This window comes from Gymnoscopelus braueri (genome assembly GCF_963280865.1).
Source record: "Gymnoscopelus braueri genome assembly, chromosome: 3".
NCBI classification, from domain to species: Eukaryota; Metazoa; Chordata; class Actinopteri; order Myctophiformes; family Myctophidae; genus Gymnoscopelus; species Gymnoscopelus braueri.
Genome location: NC_137612.1, coordinates 26,162,029 through 26,177,577, shown reverse-complemented (window position 1 = coordinate 26,177,577; position 15,549 = coordinate 26,162,029). Strand labels below are relative to the sequence as shown.

The 15,549-nt window shown below is 41.5% G+C and overlaps 1 protein-coding gene across 2 annotated transcripts in view; it reads right to left on the bottom strand.

The window, feature by feature from the left end:
- Positions 1-15,549, bottom strand: part of rnf123 (ring finger protein 123) — a 202,847-nt gene that overhangs the window by 180,461 nt on the left and 6,837 nt on the right. For both annotated transcript variants that reach the window (XM_080423938.1, XM_080423937.1), the window contains exons 4-20: positions 15,339-15,418; positions 12,975-13,072; positions 12,736-12,790; positions 11,956-12,041; positions 11,192-11,278; positions 10,901-10,968; positions 10,304-10,429; positions 9,164-9,278; positions 8,354-8,458; positions 7,099-7,224; positions 6,732-6,824; positions 4,881-4,954; positions 3,391-3,508; positions 2,894-2,993; positions 2,402-2,463; positions 1,672-1,743; positions 1,219-1,339 (exon numbers count right to left, since the gene is read on the bottom strand). In XM_080423938.1, coding sequence (XP_080280064.1) covers positions 1,219-1,339; positions 1,672-1,743; positions 2,402-2,463; positions 2,894-2,993; positions 3,391-3,508; positions 4,881-4,954; positions 6,732-6,824; positions 7,099-7,224; positions 8,354-8,458; positions 9,164-9,278; positions 10,304-10,429; positions 10,901-10,968; positions 11,192-11,278; positions 11,956-12,041; positions 12,736-12,790; positions 12,975-13,072; positions 15,339-15,418 — 1,586 coding nt within the window. The remainder of the gene's footprint in view (positions 1-1,218; positions 1,340-1,671; positions 1,744-2,401; positions 2,464-2,893; positions 2,994-3,390; positions 3,509-4,880; positions 4,955-6,731; positions 6,825-7,098; positions 7,225-8,353; positions 8,459-9,163; positions 9,279-10,303; positions 10,430-10,900; positions 10,969-11,191; positions 11,279-11,955; positions 12,042-12,735; positions 12,791-12,974; positions 13,073-15,338; positions 15,419-15,549) is intronic.

Genomic DNA, 15,549 nt, shown 5'->3' with positions numbered 1-15,549 from the left:
GAAGCCACAGCCTCAGAGCCAGCAAAGAAGGCTCCATGGGTGGAGACTGAAAGACTTGAAAGTATTTTTAATTAAACCCTGGAGGAAAGTACAATAGAACCTGGAAGTCCTGTGTCAAGCACCACAAGCGTACTCATTGAATAGCAGAGCTACCTCAGAGACAACTATTTGACCTTCTGACAATACACTGCAGTACTAGAAAGTTTTAAAAAACCTAGACTGCCCTCCCTGGCAATTACATTTTCTGTGCACCTTCAAGTGTAGAGAGCGAGAGGCTCTTCAGCACAGTCTCTATTGTTATCGATGAATGGAGGAGCAGGCTGACGGCTGAGCAGGCTGGAATGCTAATCTTTCTAAAAAAGAATCTGGCCCCCCAGGTTAGAAGAAGTGAACAAACGTACTGCAAGTCACATAGGGACTGTAAAAAAGATGAGCTAGTGGTTTTGGGGAAATGTTTTAAAGGTTAGGCAGCTACTGCTATGTCTTATTATGCTAGGGGTAAACTTGAACCAAATATATATTTAGTTTACATTGTAATAATATTTGCATAATAATGTTTAGTTTATGTTTCACAATTCAGTCCCAGAGGTTAAATGACCCATAGATATACAGTACCGGTATATAATATATTTGTTTCCAAGTGAAGCTAACTTGACAGGTGTAATAGCCTAGAGTTTCAGTTGTGGGTGCCTTAAGATGCCATGTCTACCGTACAGTGTTCCACTGTACATTTTATATTGGATATGCTATAATTTATATATATTTATTTGTTTCCCATATGAGCATGATGTTTATTATATAGCTAGGTCAAGCAAAGTTCATTCAGACAAATTCTGTTTTAACAGAGGTAGGTATTGCATTGGTATCGGTATTGGCAGAATACTCAAGTTTGCAAACAGACAGACTTTGGTCTATATCTATCTATATATATTTTAAAGCATTTTTATGAATAGAAAGCGATGTGTAGCACTGTTTATAAAGATTAAAGAGTCCTGACCTAAAATGTACATGTAACTACTATAGCCCATTATCAGCTGCTCAGTGAGAAGTATGGTATTAGTGCATGAAAATGATATGCTCACACACCGGGAGCTTGCAGATCGGCTATGAGATTTGGTGTTGGGCGGAGTGGACTTATAGTACAGAGCCCTGAGGGACCCTGGGCAGCTACAGTATGTATGTAGGATTGCATTTATGATGATTAGAACACTGCCTTACCTTCACTGTTGATGCTGCTGGGGGTCTTTCTCTTGCCTTCATCCCAGTACATCCTCACAGCCGTGATAAGACGATGGAGAAAACACACCATGTACTCTGGAGGACATAGTGCTGTGGGGTGCTGCGCACACACACACACACACACACACACACACACACACACACACACACACACACACACACACACACACACACACACACACACACACACACACACACACACACACACACACACACACACACACACACACACACACACACACACACACACACACACACACACACACACACACACAGGTTTTTGTCTTAGCGACATTGGTGCAGGAACATACTGACACCTAGTGTATGACACATGCAGGCACACACGATTAATGGGTCCACATGTATTGTATAATCTCTTTCTCTCTGTCAATCCATCTGTCTGTCTATCTTTCCATTTCCAGGAGTTCCTACCCCTCTATTGCTGGCATTCTCTTGGAGAAACTTCCTGAATTTGTTCAAGAAGATGTACCGCGAGGCTTCACCCTGAAAGACAGAGAGTGCGAGAATAAGGGACAAAATGTATTTTTCTGAACACACACATATATACACCATGCATAGAGAACTTTGGCTGAGGTCTGAATTAAAAAGTCTTTATGAGACGCTATTAAATTAGCCATTACTATTGCATGGAAGCCTGGAAGGTAAGCTAAATTAATCAGTTCATCCCAGTCAGTGATCAAGTTTAATGAGACTGGATTTTGTCTACTTATTTGACCTAGCCCTGTCTCCATCCAATCACACAATGCTAATAACACGGTACATATAGTCCTAATTGTGTATTGAGAGTTTGCCACTGTATCTCTGGGATCAGTCGGTTTGGATTTTATGATCCCCTGTGGCTTATATGTTCATTATACCGTGCCTTTTAGTGTTGATTAAAAAGAAATACAAAATGAAGAATAATGTTAATATCATTATGGGTATGAGGTGAGGCACTGAAGCAAAGTACCAAATTGGATTACAAACATATTAACAATAACATATGCTAGCTAGGTCACTGGTTACCAAAGAAATTAGCAGACCAACCATTAAAGCTGAAATGACAATAATTCTGGGAAATTCGGGGAAACCGGTAAATGTTATCTTTGATCAATCAGATTGCTGGGCAGAAACCGGAGGTTGTATGACAAAGTGCACGTACCGTCCCTTTGTCTTTGTTGTTGAGAAGCAACCTTAGGATCTGCACCTGAAGCTCCTCCACCACTACAGGAGAGGAGAGGAGAAGTTTCCTGTTACACTAAACATACGTATACTTTGTAATATGTACAATATCCAGCCTTACCTGTCTGTAAATGGCTGATTGCTAATTTAACACATGGCTAATGGATGTGACTGTGATCATGGCTAATGGATGTGATCTATTAATGTATTTATTGAATTCTTTATTGACATCTCTCCTGAGCAGCCTTGCCAGTTTAGATAACAGTAAATAAGGATAAGGATAAGGACTGGTCGATGAAGTTGTACTGCAGCCAAGAGCCAACAATGGAAGACCAGATTAGCTTCCAGGTGTGAATATGCATAAATACTGTGAATTAGGGCATTGCTGAAGAGGGCAGAGTCATCCACTCCATCAAGTCTAACTTAAAAACTATAAAATGAACGTAACACAAAGCTGATAAACACTCCAAACCTTCAATCCTCTTCTTCAATCTCTGACAGCCTCTCTCATACGCCCGTCGTCTTAAACGCTCGTCTGCACTCTCATCTTTAGGCTCTCGTTCATCTTTTCCCTGTGTGGAGAGCAGAACGGGGCAGAGGAGCAAATGTTAACCACATTTACCGTGGCATCCTTATTTGGGGGACATTTGTAAAGATGTGTCAGAATTTGTAAAAAAAAAAAAGGGGGCAATAAATTCAGCATTTTTCAAAAATAGCATATCTACAAGCAATGAAGTATATAGGGCTTTACTACATGGACCCTTTCGTCCCTATCCTGGGCATGTAATAATAGGCAAGCATTCAGTGAAAATAACTACAAGTTCACTTGTATTCAGCAAAGAGATTTGGTGAAGAGGGAAAAGGTCACTCAAACATGTAACCAGAAATGCAGTCAAACAGGCAGCCAAAAAGTCAAACAGGAAGCTAGCAGTTAGTCAGCAACACAGTCAGCCAGTCAGTCAGTCTCACCTCCTTGTCGAAGCGTGTCGGCCACCAGGTTGTTGGTATGAGCTCTTCCAGACCAGCCTCTTTCACTCTCAGAGGAGTCTTGATGTAAAAGAACACTACAGAACGCAGCACGTCAAATGTAACTTTATGTTAAAGATTTCAAAACCACTGTTCTTTCTTGAATAAGGTTAAAAATACACTTTCAATTCTACAGCAGAAATGGAATACAAGAACGATCGTCTCCAAACCTACTCTGCCCGGGTCAAATCCAGCGACCTCGGAACAGTCGGGCCCACGTATTTCTGGCCACTCGGCCCAGTCAAATCCGGCAACCTCGCAACAGTCGGACCCACGTATTTCTGGCCACCAAAACCTACTCGGCCCAGTCAAATCCGGCAACCTTGGAACGGTCAGAATCGGACCCACGTATTTCTGGCCACCAAAACCTACTCGGCCCAAAGCTTTGACGTCTTGGGGAAACCGAGACTAGGGGAGGGGGCTATGATTTACGATTCTGTACCTTTCGGGACGTAACTCGAACGGTGATGAGTCGGCTGAAGAAGACTTCACAACGTTTGGCAGGGCGACTCGCTCGCCTAATGGCTCACTCGTCTGTGCCTCTCGTGGCTCAAGTGCTTGTGCCACGAGAAGTGCTCGTGCTTGAGACGGCATGCCGCTGTCGTTTTTTACCTAACTACTTTCTAACTTAATATTAGGGGCTATAGTTTATTCTCACCAAGCGGGTCGAGTGTTCCGCCTCGCTGGGGCTGAGCATTCTGCGAGAAAAATGGGGGCAATTAGGTTTTGGGGCAGCTGTTCCGGTTACCCAGAAATGTAATTGGGGAAAAAAACCTGTAACTGCTCAAAGTTTTGTATTCTGTTTCTGTACAAATCTTGCCCTTTATTGAGACATGTCCTTTATTGAGACATTTATTGATTTAGTACTGCACTAGCATTTAGTCCATGTCCATTAACACATTTACCGCCGGGCCCGTAGTTCTACGGGCCGTTAAATCCAACGGTTAAGCGCCAATCCCGTAGCCTACGGGCTGTGGTGCTTTTTCCTTTTTTTCGATTTTTTTTTTTTTTTTAATTTTCTAGGGGGACCATTTTCAGTGTAACACCACCCGATCTCGACCGGAAGTGCGATCACGTTTTTTGTTTCCCGTCTGTCTCCATTCTAAGTCGTACCCAAAAACCCCTGTAAAAGCCCCTGTAAACATGTAGTTTTTCATCCTCGCATTTCCCATGTTAACTTAAACGGTCAGAACTCAAACATGGCGGCTCCGTTTGACACGTGGTCTTCACTGGTAGAAGCAGTGAGATCTCCGCGATGTTTACAAACAGTGCACAGCTCAATCTTAAGGATTTTAACAAGATCTGTGGCGACATGAAAAAAACAAAAAACAACAATAAAACGTTGGCACTGGTGAGTACATTATGAGATTAACCTCTGGCGGTCAATGTGTTAAGTTCAAGTGACATTTTGGGACTCAACTACACAAGGATATAGGACGTTGCTGAGCAAGTACTTCCTGGACTTCTCATGGCGCAGGATGGCTGTGGTAAGACGCAGGTAGTGGATCTGTAAGAAAAAAAGTTATTGACAAATCAGTCTTCATGTTGGTTCTAATTACATATTTTGATGTATGATGAAAAGTTACATTAGGATCTGAAATATTTCACTTCAACCAATTTTAGGCATTATTCTATCTCTCCGAACTGAGTTTGTCTATTCTGGACACATTCATAGTTGACATGCAGAACATTTTATTTATTCTACAGAATAAAAGAGTGTCTTGAGGCTGTAGCTTTTCTTATCCTCTGTGATGAGACCTGAATTTCCCCATCAAATAAAGAGGATCAAAATAAATAAAAGCCAATCTATCTAACTAAAAGGAGTGAGTGCTTTACTCGCCTCAGATTTTTCCCTAAATTAACTCATTCACTGCCACTGACGTAAAAAACATAATTTTTTCCAATTACCAAATCTGCCACTGACGTAAAAAACGTAATTTTGCAAAAGAATGTTTTAAAGCAAGATCTCAAGGTCCTTCATCTCTCGCAGTGACACGTTTCATTGTAGCACACCCGGATACGGAAATACGTCAAATTGAAGATTTTCAGTTCCGTCCGCTTCCTGTTTAGGTCCCGCCCTAAAACGTCTTTTCTCGGCTTTGCATCTCTCCGCCGTGGAATGCTGTTTAGCGACGCTGTTTTGAAACTGCTACTACTGCAAAATGGAATGTCGCCGATTGAAAATTTCTTCTCTGGGCCTCTCACACAACTACCCTGTGTGTCTACAAACAGTTGAACACGCGATCATAAGGGATTTAGCAAGGTCTGTGGCGAGGTGAAAAAAGTATGTGAGTTTTCCGTTTACATGGCGAAACATGGTGTTTTTACACTGGGCTGGAGGAGAGAGACTCCGCCCCGATCGGAATGTTTGTTGTTTGAGCGGCGTGCACGACTCGCCTGTGTGTTTAGAAACGATTGCACTTGCGATCATAATGGAAAAAAAAATTTGTGAATTTTTTAAAGTTATAAAAAACACTAAATCACTGGCAGTGGGCTAACACAGCCAGAAATAAGTCTGGCAGGGACTGAGTTAAGAAAGATGGGAGATTGATTTGTAAAGCGTCAAGAAGAAGTCACTGACATGATTCATTCCTATCCAAACTGGGTTACCCATCAGCCCAGAAACCAGGGTCTTCATCTCTGAACAATTACCAAGGAAGGTCACCAGAACAGTAGCTTAGAAATTCATTCAGTCAGACCAGCTGACTTTGTATGGCGCAGTGACAAAAAATAACACTGCTCTGCTACTGTTGAGAATTTCCTCTATGCTGTCTAGTGGCAGCCTCGGATAGACAGTTCACTCGTCATTGTCAATGGCAGACAGGTGTCTGCCATCACCACTTGACTCATTGACCAATGACAGTCCGGGTGTGTCCCTACAAAAACCCTCATTCAGTCCTGTATATTCACTGAGAACACATGCAACATTCACTACTCCAGCCCATGCGTTCATGGCTAATGTAAGCCTTTGTTCTGTGTTGACTTGAATGTATTGTGCTTTGTTTTCTATATGTTGATTACTTTTCATATTTGACTTACTTTGCAATAATATAATTGTTTCATATGTTCATTTTATTGTCTAAATGCCAGTTAATTTGTTCCACTTGTTTGCTTTGTCAGAAACCATGGTGAATGGAAAATAAATTGTGAAACTTGTGAAATCTATTCTTGGTGATACAAACTGTTTTACTGGTAAGGTGGTCAGCTCTATAGACAGAACACAAGAGTAATATTTAATAGCTACTAAATGAGACTGGTTCCCCGAGTTTACTGAACAGTCCTACCTGGAAGCCCAGGTCTGGGATGATGGGAGAGAAGCGGTAGGCCCTCAGCAAGGACATCATCAGTTGCTTCAGGCACTCGTTGACCTCATAGTCCTACCAGGAGCCCACAAACGGAGACAAGGACAACAAAACTGTTAGGCAGTTACTACTCCCTAGTCCCTACATCCTGCAACTACTCTCCTTACTCTAAGAACTACTGCAGGATATTCTAAGTCAGTGGTTCTCAAACAGTGTGCCGAGGCACTGGTGTGACTTGGGCTTTAGTAACAAACACACATTATTATTGCAAATAAACATGTTAAAATATATTTTTAAGTGTACATATTCATTGGTATGTGAGTGTGCTGGATTGCGTGTGTGTGCGTACCTCCATCAGCAACCAGAAGAGGTCCAGCAACTGTTGTATTAGGGGGTGTTCATCCACTGCCCCTCCACCCTCCAGTATGGCCAACAGGAAGTTCATCAACACATCCTCCACGAGGTACACTTTACACTATGGGGACACATTGAAACAATGTTAATACTTCACACAGTGGAAATTATATGTATTTATATAATCTCTAACCCTAAACTGAGATTTATTTTTAACATTTGATCAAGTATGCAGAGTTATTTTAATGTTCCAACGAAGTGTCAAAGGTCAAATCATAATCTGCCACCTTTTATGTCAGAGTGTTTCTTTACAAAAGCAACTAATTAAACTATGATGACAAAGTAAAAAGATATCTTCTCCCTTTTTGGTCATTGTCATTTCCACCAGCAAACTGTCGGCCAACCCTGTTGCTGCCAACCCCCACTGTTGGCCTGTAGGAGTAATCTGCCACATGCTCCTCTGATACACAATGAGTCACCAGACACTACTTTTTCAGTTTCACACGTGACACACTCGAGCCGGCTTCCCACCTGTGAACACTGCTAAAGATGTGTTCATTGGAGTACCCGGTCAAGCTGAAGGCACTAATGCTAGTTATGACTAGCAAATAATGCAGGCCAAATCAATCAACTACATGTCATCGGTATCCGAGTCACAATGACAAGGTCATTTATTCTCAGCTTCTAGTTCTTTTCCATGGTCGTGGCCATATCTTGCTTGGACATACAGTACATGCAAACACACACACATACATCACTACATAATTTACACAAAGTACATGTGCAAGGACCGCAATGGAAATAAGTTGTTGTTTTTGTTGCGTTTTATCCTTTTGATAATTGTGACAATGTATTGTACTATGTTTATTATCAATTAAAATTAGAGGTCAAAGGTACCGTGCATTCTGTCTGGCTTTTGACACTGTTCCAAGCGATGCATCTCTTTGCACGCTCAAAAGTAGAAAAGACTTCAACCTTTGAGGAGCATAAAGATGGAGGGGAAGTTGATTCTCAGTGTGTATGTTCCACTGGACACACCCTTACACTACTCTCAAGTTGCCCTTGGAACACAATGAAACCTAATGCCAATGTGAGTACTTAAGATTAGGCCAGTAAATACTTAACAAAAAAAATAACAGAACTCTGTCACGATGTTGGACATGAATCCTTAAACACAGACTATGCAGTTGATCAGGCAACCTCCATACAGTCATAAATGCACACAGATGCACACAGCATGCTATTCCCACCATAAGAGGAGCAAAGTGGTTAAAGATGTGAGCCAGGGTGATGAGGATGGTGGGTTCTCCATGTAGTCTCCAGGAGGCACAGTCCGTCTCAACCAGCCTCTCCTCCTACAGCAGAGAAACGATGATTCAGCAAAATCATGACCAAGTGAGATAAACGGAGAGCTACCAGAAAGAAATGCCACCCACTAACTCCTACATTTTATCCTACATGGAATGAACAAATCACAGCTCTCGGGTGGAAACCTTGTATGTCAAAAATGGTTACTTTTCGGGAAATGTAAACGAGAACCTGTGTTCCAGTGGATCAAATCATTTAGTCACAAGCTCTTGTTAATACTATTTCATTGGTTAAATATTAATTAATAAACGACAGACTTGACCACTTTAAAAATTCATCCAAAATAGTGAAAATAACTGTAGATCAGCCATTTACTCTACTTTGCATGACAATCTTGTACGATGGAGAAGGGCATTATTTTAGGAAAAAACATAAGTTAAAATAGGGAGACACAAGGTTTCTGCCCGAAAGTGCCGAAATATAGAAATGGGAACCACTTAAACTCTCTATACTTGGTAAACTTGACCCAAGTTAGCTCTGTACTTGATCCACTATTCTTTCCCTCTACACCAGGGGTGATGCAACTATGATGATGGAGAGGGCCACTATATTTCCACACTTCACTCCAGAGGGCCACATTGCATATACTGTCGGGCAGACACCTCTTATCGCCGTATTTTTTACTTTTTTCGTAAATGAATGTCGTACTTCGCCATTCTGGCGGAAAAGCTGCCGCATGAAGCCTTTTCTACCTGTGTGTCTATGGTGGTGGAGATGACGTTCTTGATGTAACTCAGTAGCTTGTGTGCTTTCACCAGGTCTGCGGTGGGTGGGTTCTGAAGGGGCAGGTAGCCTTCCACAGGATACGTGAATCACACGTAGGTTAAGGACAAACACTGAACTAAATAAAATTGTCAAATGACATTTGGTCAGGTGCTGTGGTGTCCCTGTGGATCTCTGACGACGTAATGTTGACGACGTCATAATTCATAATGTCAGTCTTACCCAAATATTGTATATAATATATAACGTTTCGATCTGCTGTGGAGCTTCTTCAGGTCATTTGAACATGCACACCTGTTGACTTTCTTATGTTTTTATAAGGGGGAAGCAACAGTGACAACGTTTTACTCAGGAGAGAAAGTTATGACGTACTCTACAAACTATGTCTCCAAAAGGTTTTAAAAAAAGAAAAAGAAATAAGACACTTTCTGTAAAAGCTTCCCCATCACACTTTACACATTGTGTCATGATCTGACTGACACTATAGCGCAATAGTGAATGTAGGACAGGTCAATATAAATGTCTGACAATCTACAGATCTAGATACTTTTTTTTATGTTTTTAACTGGTTTGTATTGTGTATTCATTGTACTTGTAAACACCCAGTCAATGGTATCCCATCTAGGTCACTTTAAGGGTAATGAGTCACACCTGATAATGTGGGGGTGGCACACAGTAGGAGTGACACTAATGGGGAACAACATAAGAAAGTCAACAGGTGTGCATGACCTGAAGAAGATCCATAGCGGATAGAAATGTTGTCAACTTTTTGCTAAATAAAGAAGTATTTTTACCATAGCTTCAGTGTGTGGGCTCTACGTTCTTTATGTTCAAGCCTTTTACCTAACACCCATGGTTGATGTGGGTATCATTTGGTTTCCTTTGAAAATGTCAAGAGACACATAATATCAATGTAAAAACACATCCCATAATATCAATGTAAATACACATCCGATAATATCAATGTAAAAACACATTCCATATCTCCTTGACCTACTGGCAGCGTTCACAAGACATTTGGCACCGACAGTGGTTTGTGAGATTATCTGCAGACGAACGGAGACACAATACAAATACATTGTGTGATTTCTGCTGAGTTGAAAGGATATCTGAGAGGTCTGCTGCCAAAGTTGAAAGCTACCGACTCTTTGAAGGAGAGGCTGATGGCAGGGAAGTAGGCGATGCCTGGACCCATCTTAATGTTCGCGAAGGCTGTGCCCAGAGACTGGCCATTCCTGGGGCAACACAAAACGCATCCAGACTATGTTATGGTACCTGACTTGAAGCACAAATTGACTACTACCGGTATATAGAAAACTAAACACACAAAGAGACCAAAATATATTTTTGAGTAGCAACAATGCGTTCTAAACATGTCGAAAAATAAATGTATGATTTATTATGTACCAATACCAAACAAATACCACACACAGAGACACATTTCTTTACCATGTATAACAGCAATGTAACTGGCATATCAATAGTAAGATAACAGAATTATTGTTATGTGATGTTAACTGAGTTAAAGGAACATTTAGCCTTTTTTCAACATCTCCATAATTGGATCCTCACTAATGCCCCTAAGCGAGCAGACGGGAATGTTACCATCTTATAATGAGCATTAGTGAGGACCAATTATATGAGGGTGAAAATGGATGAAGTGTTCCTTTTAGGCAATGTAATAAAATGGAGAGACTCTGACTTACAAGCAGAAAGTAATGGTTCCCTCATCCAGGTCTATCAGACAGCTCACAATGTCTCCTGCAGCCCATGACTAAAAGAAGACGTTTTATAAAGCACACATGTTTCCATGTTGGATAGTGTCCAAAACAATGTTTGGCAAGTGGCAACATCAGCATATATAATTCTTAAAGAATATTGAACAATAACACATAAATAAGAACACCTTCACCATCTTTATTGTAATGATGTAGATAATGAAGGACTTTATTATAGATATATCTACCTATCTTTTATTCTATCAACTAATTCCTCACCTTGCCATAGTTAGTGGTGGTTACATTCCACTTGCGCACTCTGTTCCCATCGTATGCGTACGAGTCTGGAGTGTCCCCTACACCCTCCTATGATGAACACAAAGACAGATGTATCCATGATCACTTAAAAGGTAGGGTAAGTGATATTTTTTGGTTAAAACAAAAAGTATTTTGTTAAAAGGTTAAAGCACTGTATTCTGATAGTAATCATTGCTATAGAGTGTTTGTTCAGTAACAGGAGTCTCCCCGTCTCTCCAGCTCTTTAATAAACAGAAAATACATTTCCGGTAGGTGTCAAAATCTCAGCCAATCAGGAGAAAGTACCAATTTTTAAGCTTAATTTTTTATAGTGTTCCAGTTCCAATTTTGCCTGCTCACTTCTTAGTGTCATCACTTCCAATTTCACTTGTTTAATCTATATCCTGATTGAGTTCTCTATCCTGATTGGATAAAATTGGAAATGAAACTGAAACTGAAACTAAAATGCATTTTCTGTTTTATAAAGAGCTGGAGAGACAAGGAGACTCCTTTTACTGAACAAACACTCTGGCAATGAGTACTTTCAGAATATAGAGCTATTTAACACTTATTTTAACCAAAGAAAATCACTTACCCTACCTTTAAGTGCTACATTGTGTGTGTGTGTGTGTGTGTGTGTGTGTGTGTGTGTGTGTGTGTGTGTGTGTGTGTGTGTGTGTGTGTGTGTGTGTGTGTGTGTGTGTGTGTGTGTGTGTGTGTGTGTGTGTGTGTGTGTGTGTGTGTACCTCCTGGTTGAAGCGACAGTTGAGTGTACACCATCCTATCTGCATCAGGCCCTGGGATGAGATCAGTACCTCGTAGGCCCATTTCCCTGGAGAGCAAAAACAGGACAGATATTACATACTAGGCATGACATGTTAACACATTCCCTGCCATAGACAGAGATCTCTGTCATATCAAATCCAACCGCTGACCGCCATTGACGGAGATCTCCGTCAATTCAAAATATTTCATGCGAACACATGGCGTTCACATGAAACATTCGAGTTAGAGCTCAACTGCTTAAGTTTCTCATTCAGACTTCAAGATTCAAATAACTGAATCATGTGAATCATGCATTTCCCCCCACACGCCTTCAAACTAAAGGTGACTGGGCCTTTTCTGTTACTAGAGGTTCGGGCCTCACACCTACGTCGCACCGCCGATCCGACTGATAAGAACCATAATTGAACCAGAAGGTGGCAATAGTCAATGACAATGTAGCCTAATGCATACCATGCTTTATCAGATATTTCACTACAACATTGGCCATTATTTACTAAATGAACCTTCCTAGCGAATGAAAACATAAGCTCATTAGTAAAAATGTAATAAATCAAGTGAGAAGTAGGATAATTTCCCCCTAGACTAAGTGTTAATTGTTTGACTGCTGACAACAGCAAATGATTGCTGTCAGCACTCAAAACAATTAATTGTCTAGATCATGCAGCCCATCGCAGTGCATTTTATGTGATATAATCTGGGATGGTTCAATTTATATCCAAAAAAACTAACTGAGTACTTACCTTTGTATACACATGTAGTAGCTCTGATGGAGCTGAAGTTGCTATGACCGATCACCTACAAGTACAGAGAGAGAGAGAAAAGCAAGTCACTCATATTGTAATTAAATCTAACTTTCTAAAAAGCCATCTACAAACTTTAACGACATCTTCTGTGGTTTTGTGGAACGGCTGACATCATGCACACACAAAAAAATGTGGGAATAAACCAATAATGGAATAAAAACATATACAAATCTCACCCCTAGTAGGTCGTCATCAACAAAAAGTAGTCCTTCAAAACCGCTGGTGTGATCTAGTACAACTGTCTGAGGACCCAGACGACCTTCTATAGGCTGATCTGTAGAGACAGAGAGACATCAAACATCATCAAGCCTCCGTAGTTTGTTTGTTTTCTTTTTTTATCCACATTCAGTCAAATATTTATGAATAAATATTATATTAACTTGCTACAGCAGGACCAGTAGCTCCTCTGTAACAGACGGAAGTAGGGTTCCGTTGGGGGACAACCAGGACAGCTGCCTGGGCTGCGAGCCTAGTGGGGCCCGAGGGAGCTCATAAAGAGCAATCTTTCTTTTTTTACGGCATGGCTCCGAGCCATCTTAGAAGAGGGTTTGCGTGTCCGTCTGTGGCTAATCTTGCATACAATGGGGCTGATCAGCGCCAATCTTCTTGTGCACGCTGCCAGAAGGGCATGGAATGATTTTTTTTCACATTGTGAATTTGTAATCTCAGATACACTGTCCATCCATATTTGGGCAAGACTGACATCATGTGTCAATATGATGTCATCAACATAACGGCAGTGATCCACAGGCAAGCCACGCTTGGCACCATTATTAGACTTCACATTTTGTCCAAGGCCCTGGGGATATAATACAGCAGCCCTCAACAGAAGGACAGCGAACATTGAAAGAGGAAATTAGAGCTGAAGTGAGACATGCTGTGGGAGTTTGACACTAACACGCTTTTGAAATTATACAATATGTACCCCATTTAATGTAACCAATTTAAGGGAATATCATATGCAGAGCACTATTGCTGTGCTATTTCTTTAACCAGTCAAAAGGGACATAAGCCAGTCATGAATGTATAATCTATAATCGCAGGGCAATACATTTTAGAATGAAAATACTATGGGAAACCTTTCTTCAATGAATACCTTACTATTGACAGCGACAGTTGGCCAATCAGGTGGCGAGTTCGAGTGAGCCCGAATGAAGCCGAGTGCAGCCTGAGTGCAGCCGACAAAAGACGAACGGCAGCCATTGTTGGTTGTGCGAGTGCCTTCACTTCTGACTTTCGTTTATAAAACGCTCTCAAACTTCTTTTTTGAGGCACGTAATTTACTTATAAGATATCGTTTGGATAGAATTTAGTTGTTTAACTTCATATATGTGGTCAATTAGTCATGACAGAGCCTATTTAAAAATACAAATTCAGAGAACCGGCAGGGGCGGGCAGTGACACGCATGTATCCGAATAAGGCAACCTATTTTGGGCATGGCCATCTCAAAAGTCCCATTGCGTCACATTAGTCGCGGAGGTGGCACTGCAATTGGCTGAAGGGGAAAAACGATCATTGGCTGAAGGGGTTGTCAGTCAACGGTATTACTCCCGCCCAACTCCAGCCCACAGCCAATATTGCAGAATGGGCGATCAGGCCAGACTCACTCCTGAAATCAAATGGAAATGAGATTTCCGGAGGGAGGGTTTACCAGGCTATCTCCCACATGCCAGGACAAGTGATTCTTATTGTATTTGTAGTCTCCATAGTTTTTACCCCCGCTAGCAGCAGGGCTCTCAGGATGGTAATGTCAGTCCATCTGCCCGTCTGTCCATCATATCTCAACAATACAGGCTGGATTGCCATGGAATTTGCTGTGCACCGTCATGATTGCCACAGGATGACTCTTAGTGATTTTTGTGACCCAGTGTGGACTGTCCTCTAGCGCCACCACCAAAATCTGCACTCGCATACAAGTGATCTAAAAATGTAACGGGCAGATTGCTTCTGGTGAGACAGTGAAAGATGTCTGTGTGCTTTCGAAAGGATGATTTAATGAATAACGTAAAATCTTAGCTCATTCTAAGCATGTGGTTAATTACAACATGACACCCAGTTAGTCTCTCAAGGGAACCCTGAAGGACAGTAAGGAGAAAAAAGTAATTGCTCAAATAGCTACAATTATGAACAGTTACCCATCAGCCTGAAAAATTGCCCCTGGCTTCGTAAATGTGTGTGTGTGTGTGTGTGTGTGTGTGTGTGTGTGTGTGTGTGTGTGTGTGTGTGTGTGTGTGTGTGTGTGTGTGTGTGTGTGTGTGGAAAATGTGAAAATGGCAAACTGTGAGGCCATAATATCTATGTTGCGTGTGTTCTTGAGACATTCTGTGCATGTGTCTGTGAGGAGGCATCAACCTATACGTACTGTAGGTCTATGTGGAAGGTACAGTATGTGTGTGTGCGTCTATGTACACAATTACGTGTGTGTGTGTGTGTGTGTGTGTGTGTGTGTGTGTGTGTGTGTGTGTGTGTGTGTGTGTGTGTGTGTGTGTGTGTGTGTGTGTGTGTGTGTGTGTGTGTGCCTGCGTGCGTGCGTACGTACCTCTGCTGTCCTCGGTGGGTTCTCCCTCAGACAAAAGTCGTTCAATATGAGCCCCAAGATCCTGGAACCCCAGAGGTTTCCTTAAGAAGAGAGGGATTAACAAAAGTGAGTAAGTGGAACCACAAATAATGTTCTTTAATGCCTGGCTGAAGTCACCATAGCTCATTTCAGTTGATTTGGCAGAGACTTTTAAGAATTTATGGAGTCGAAC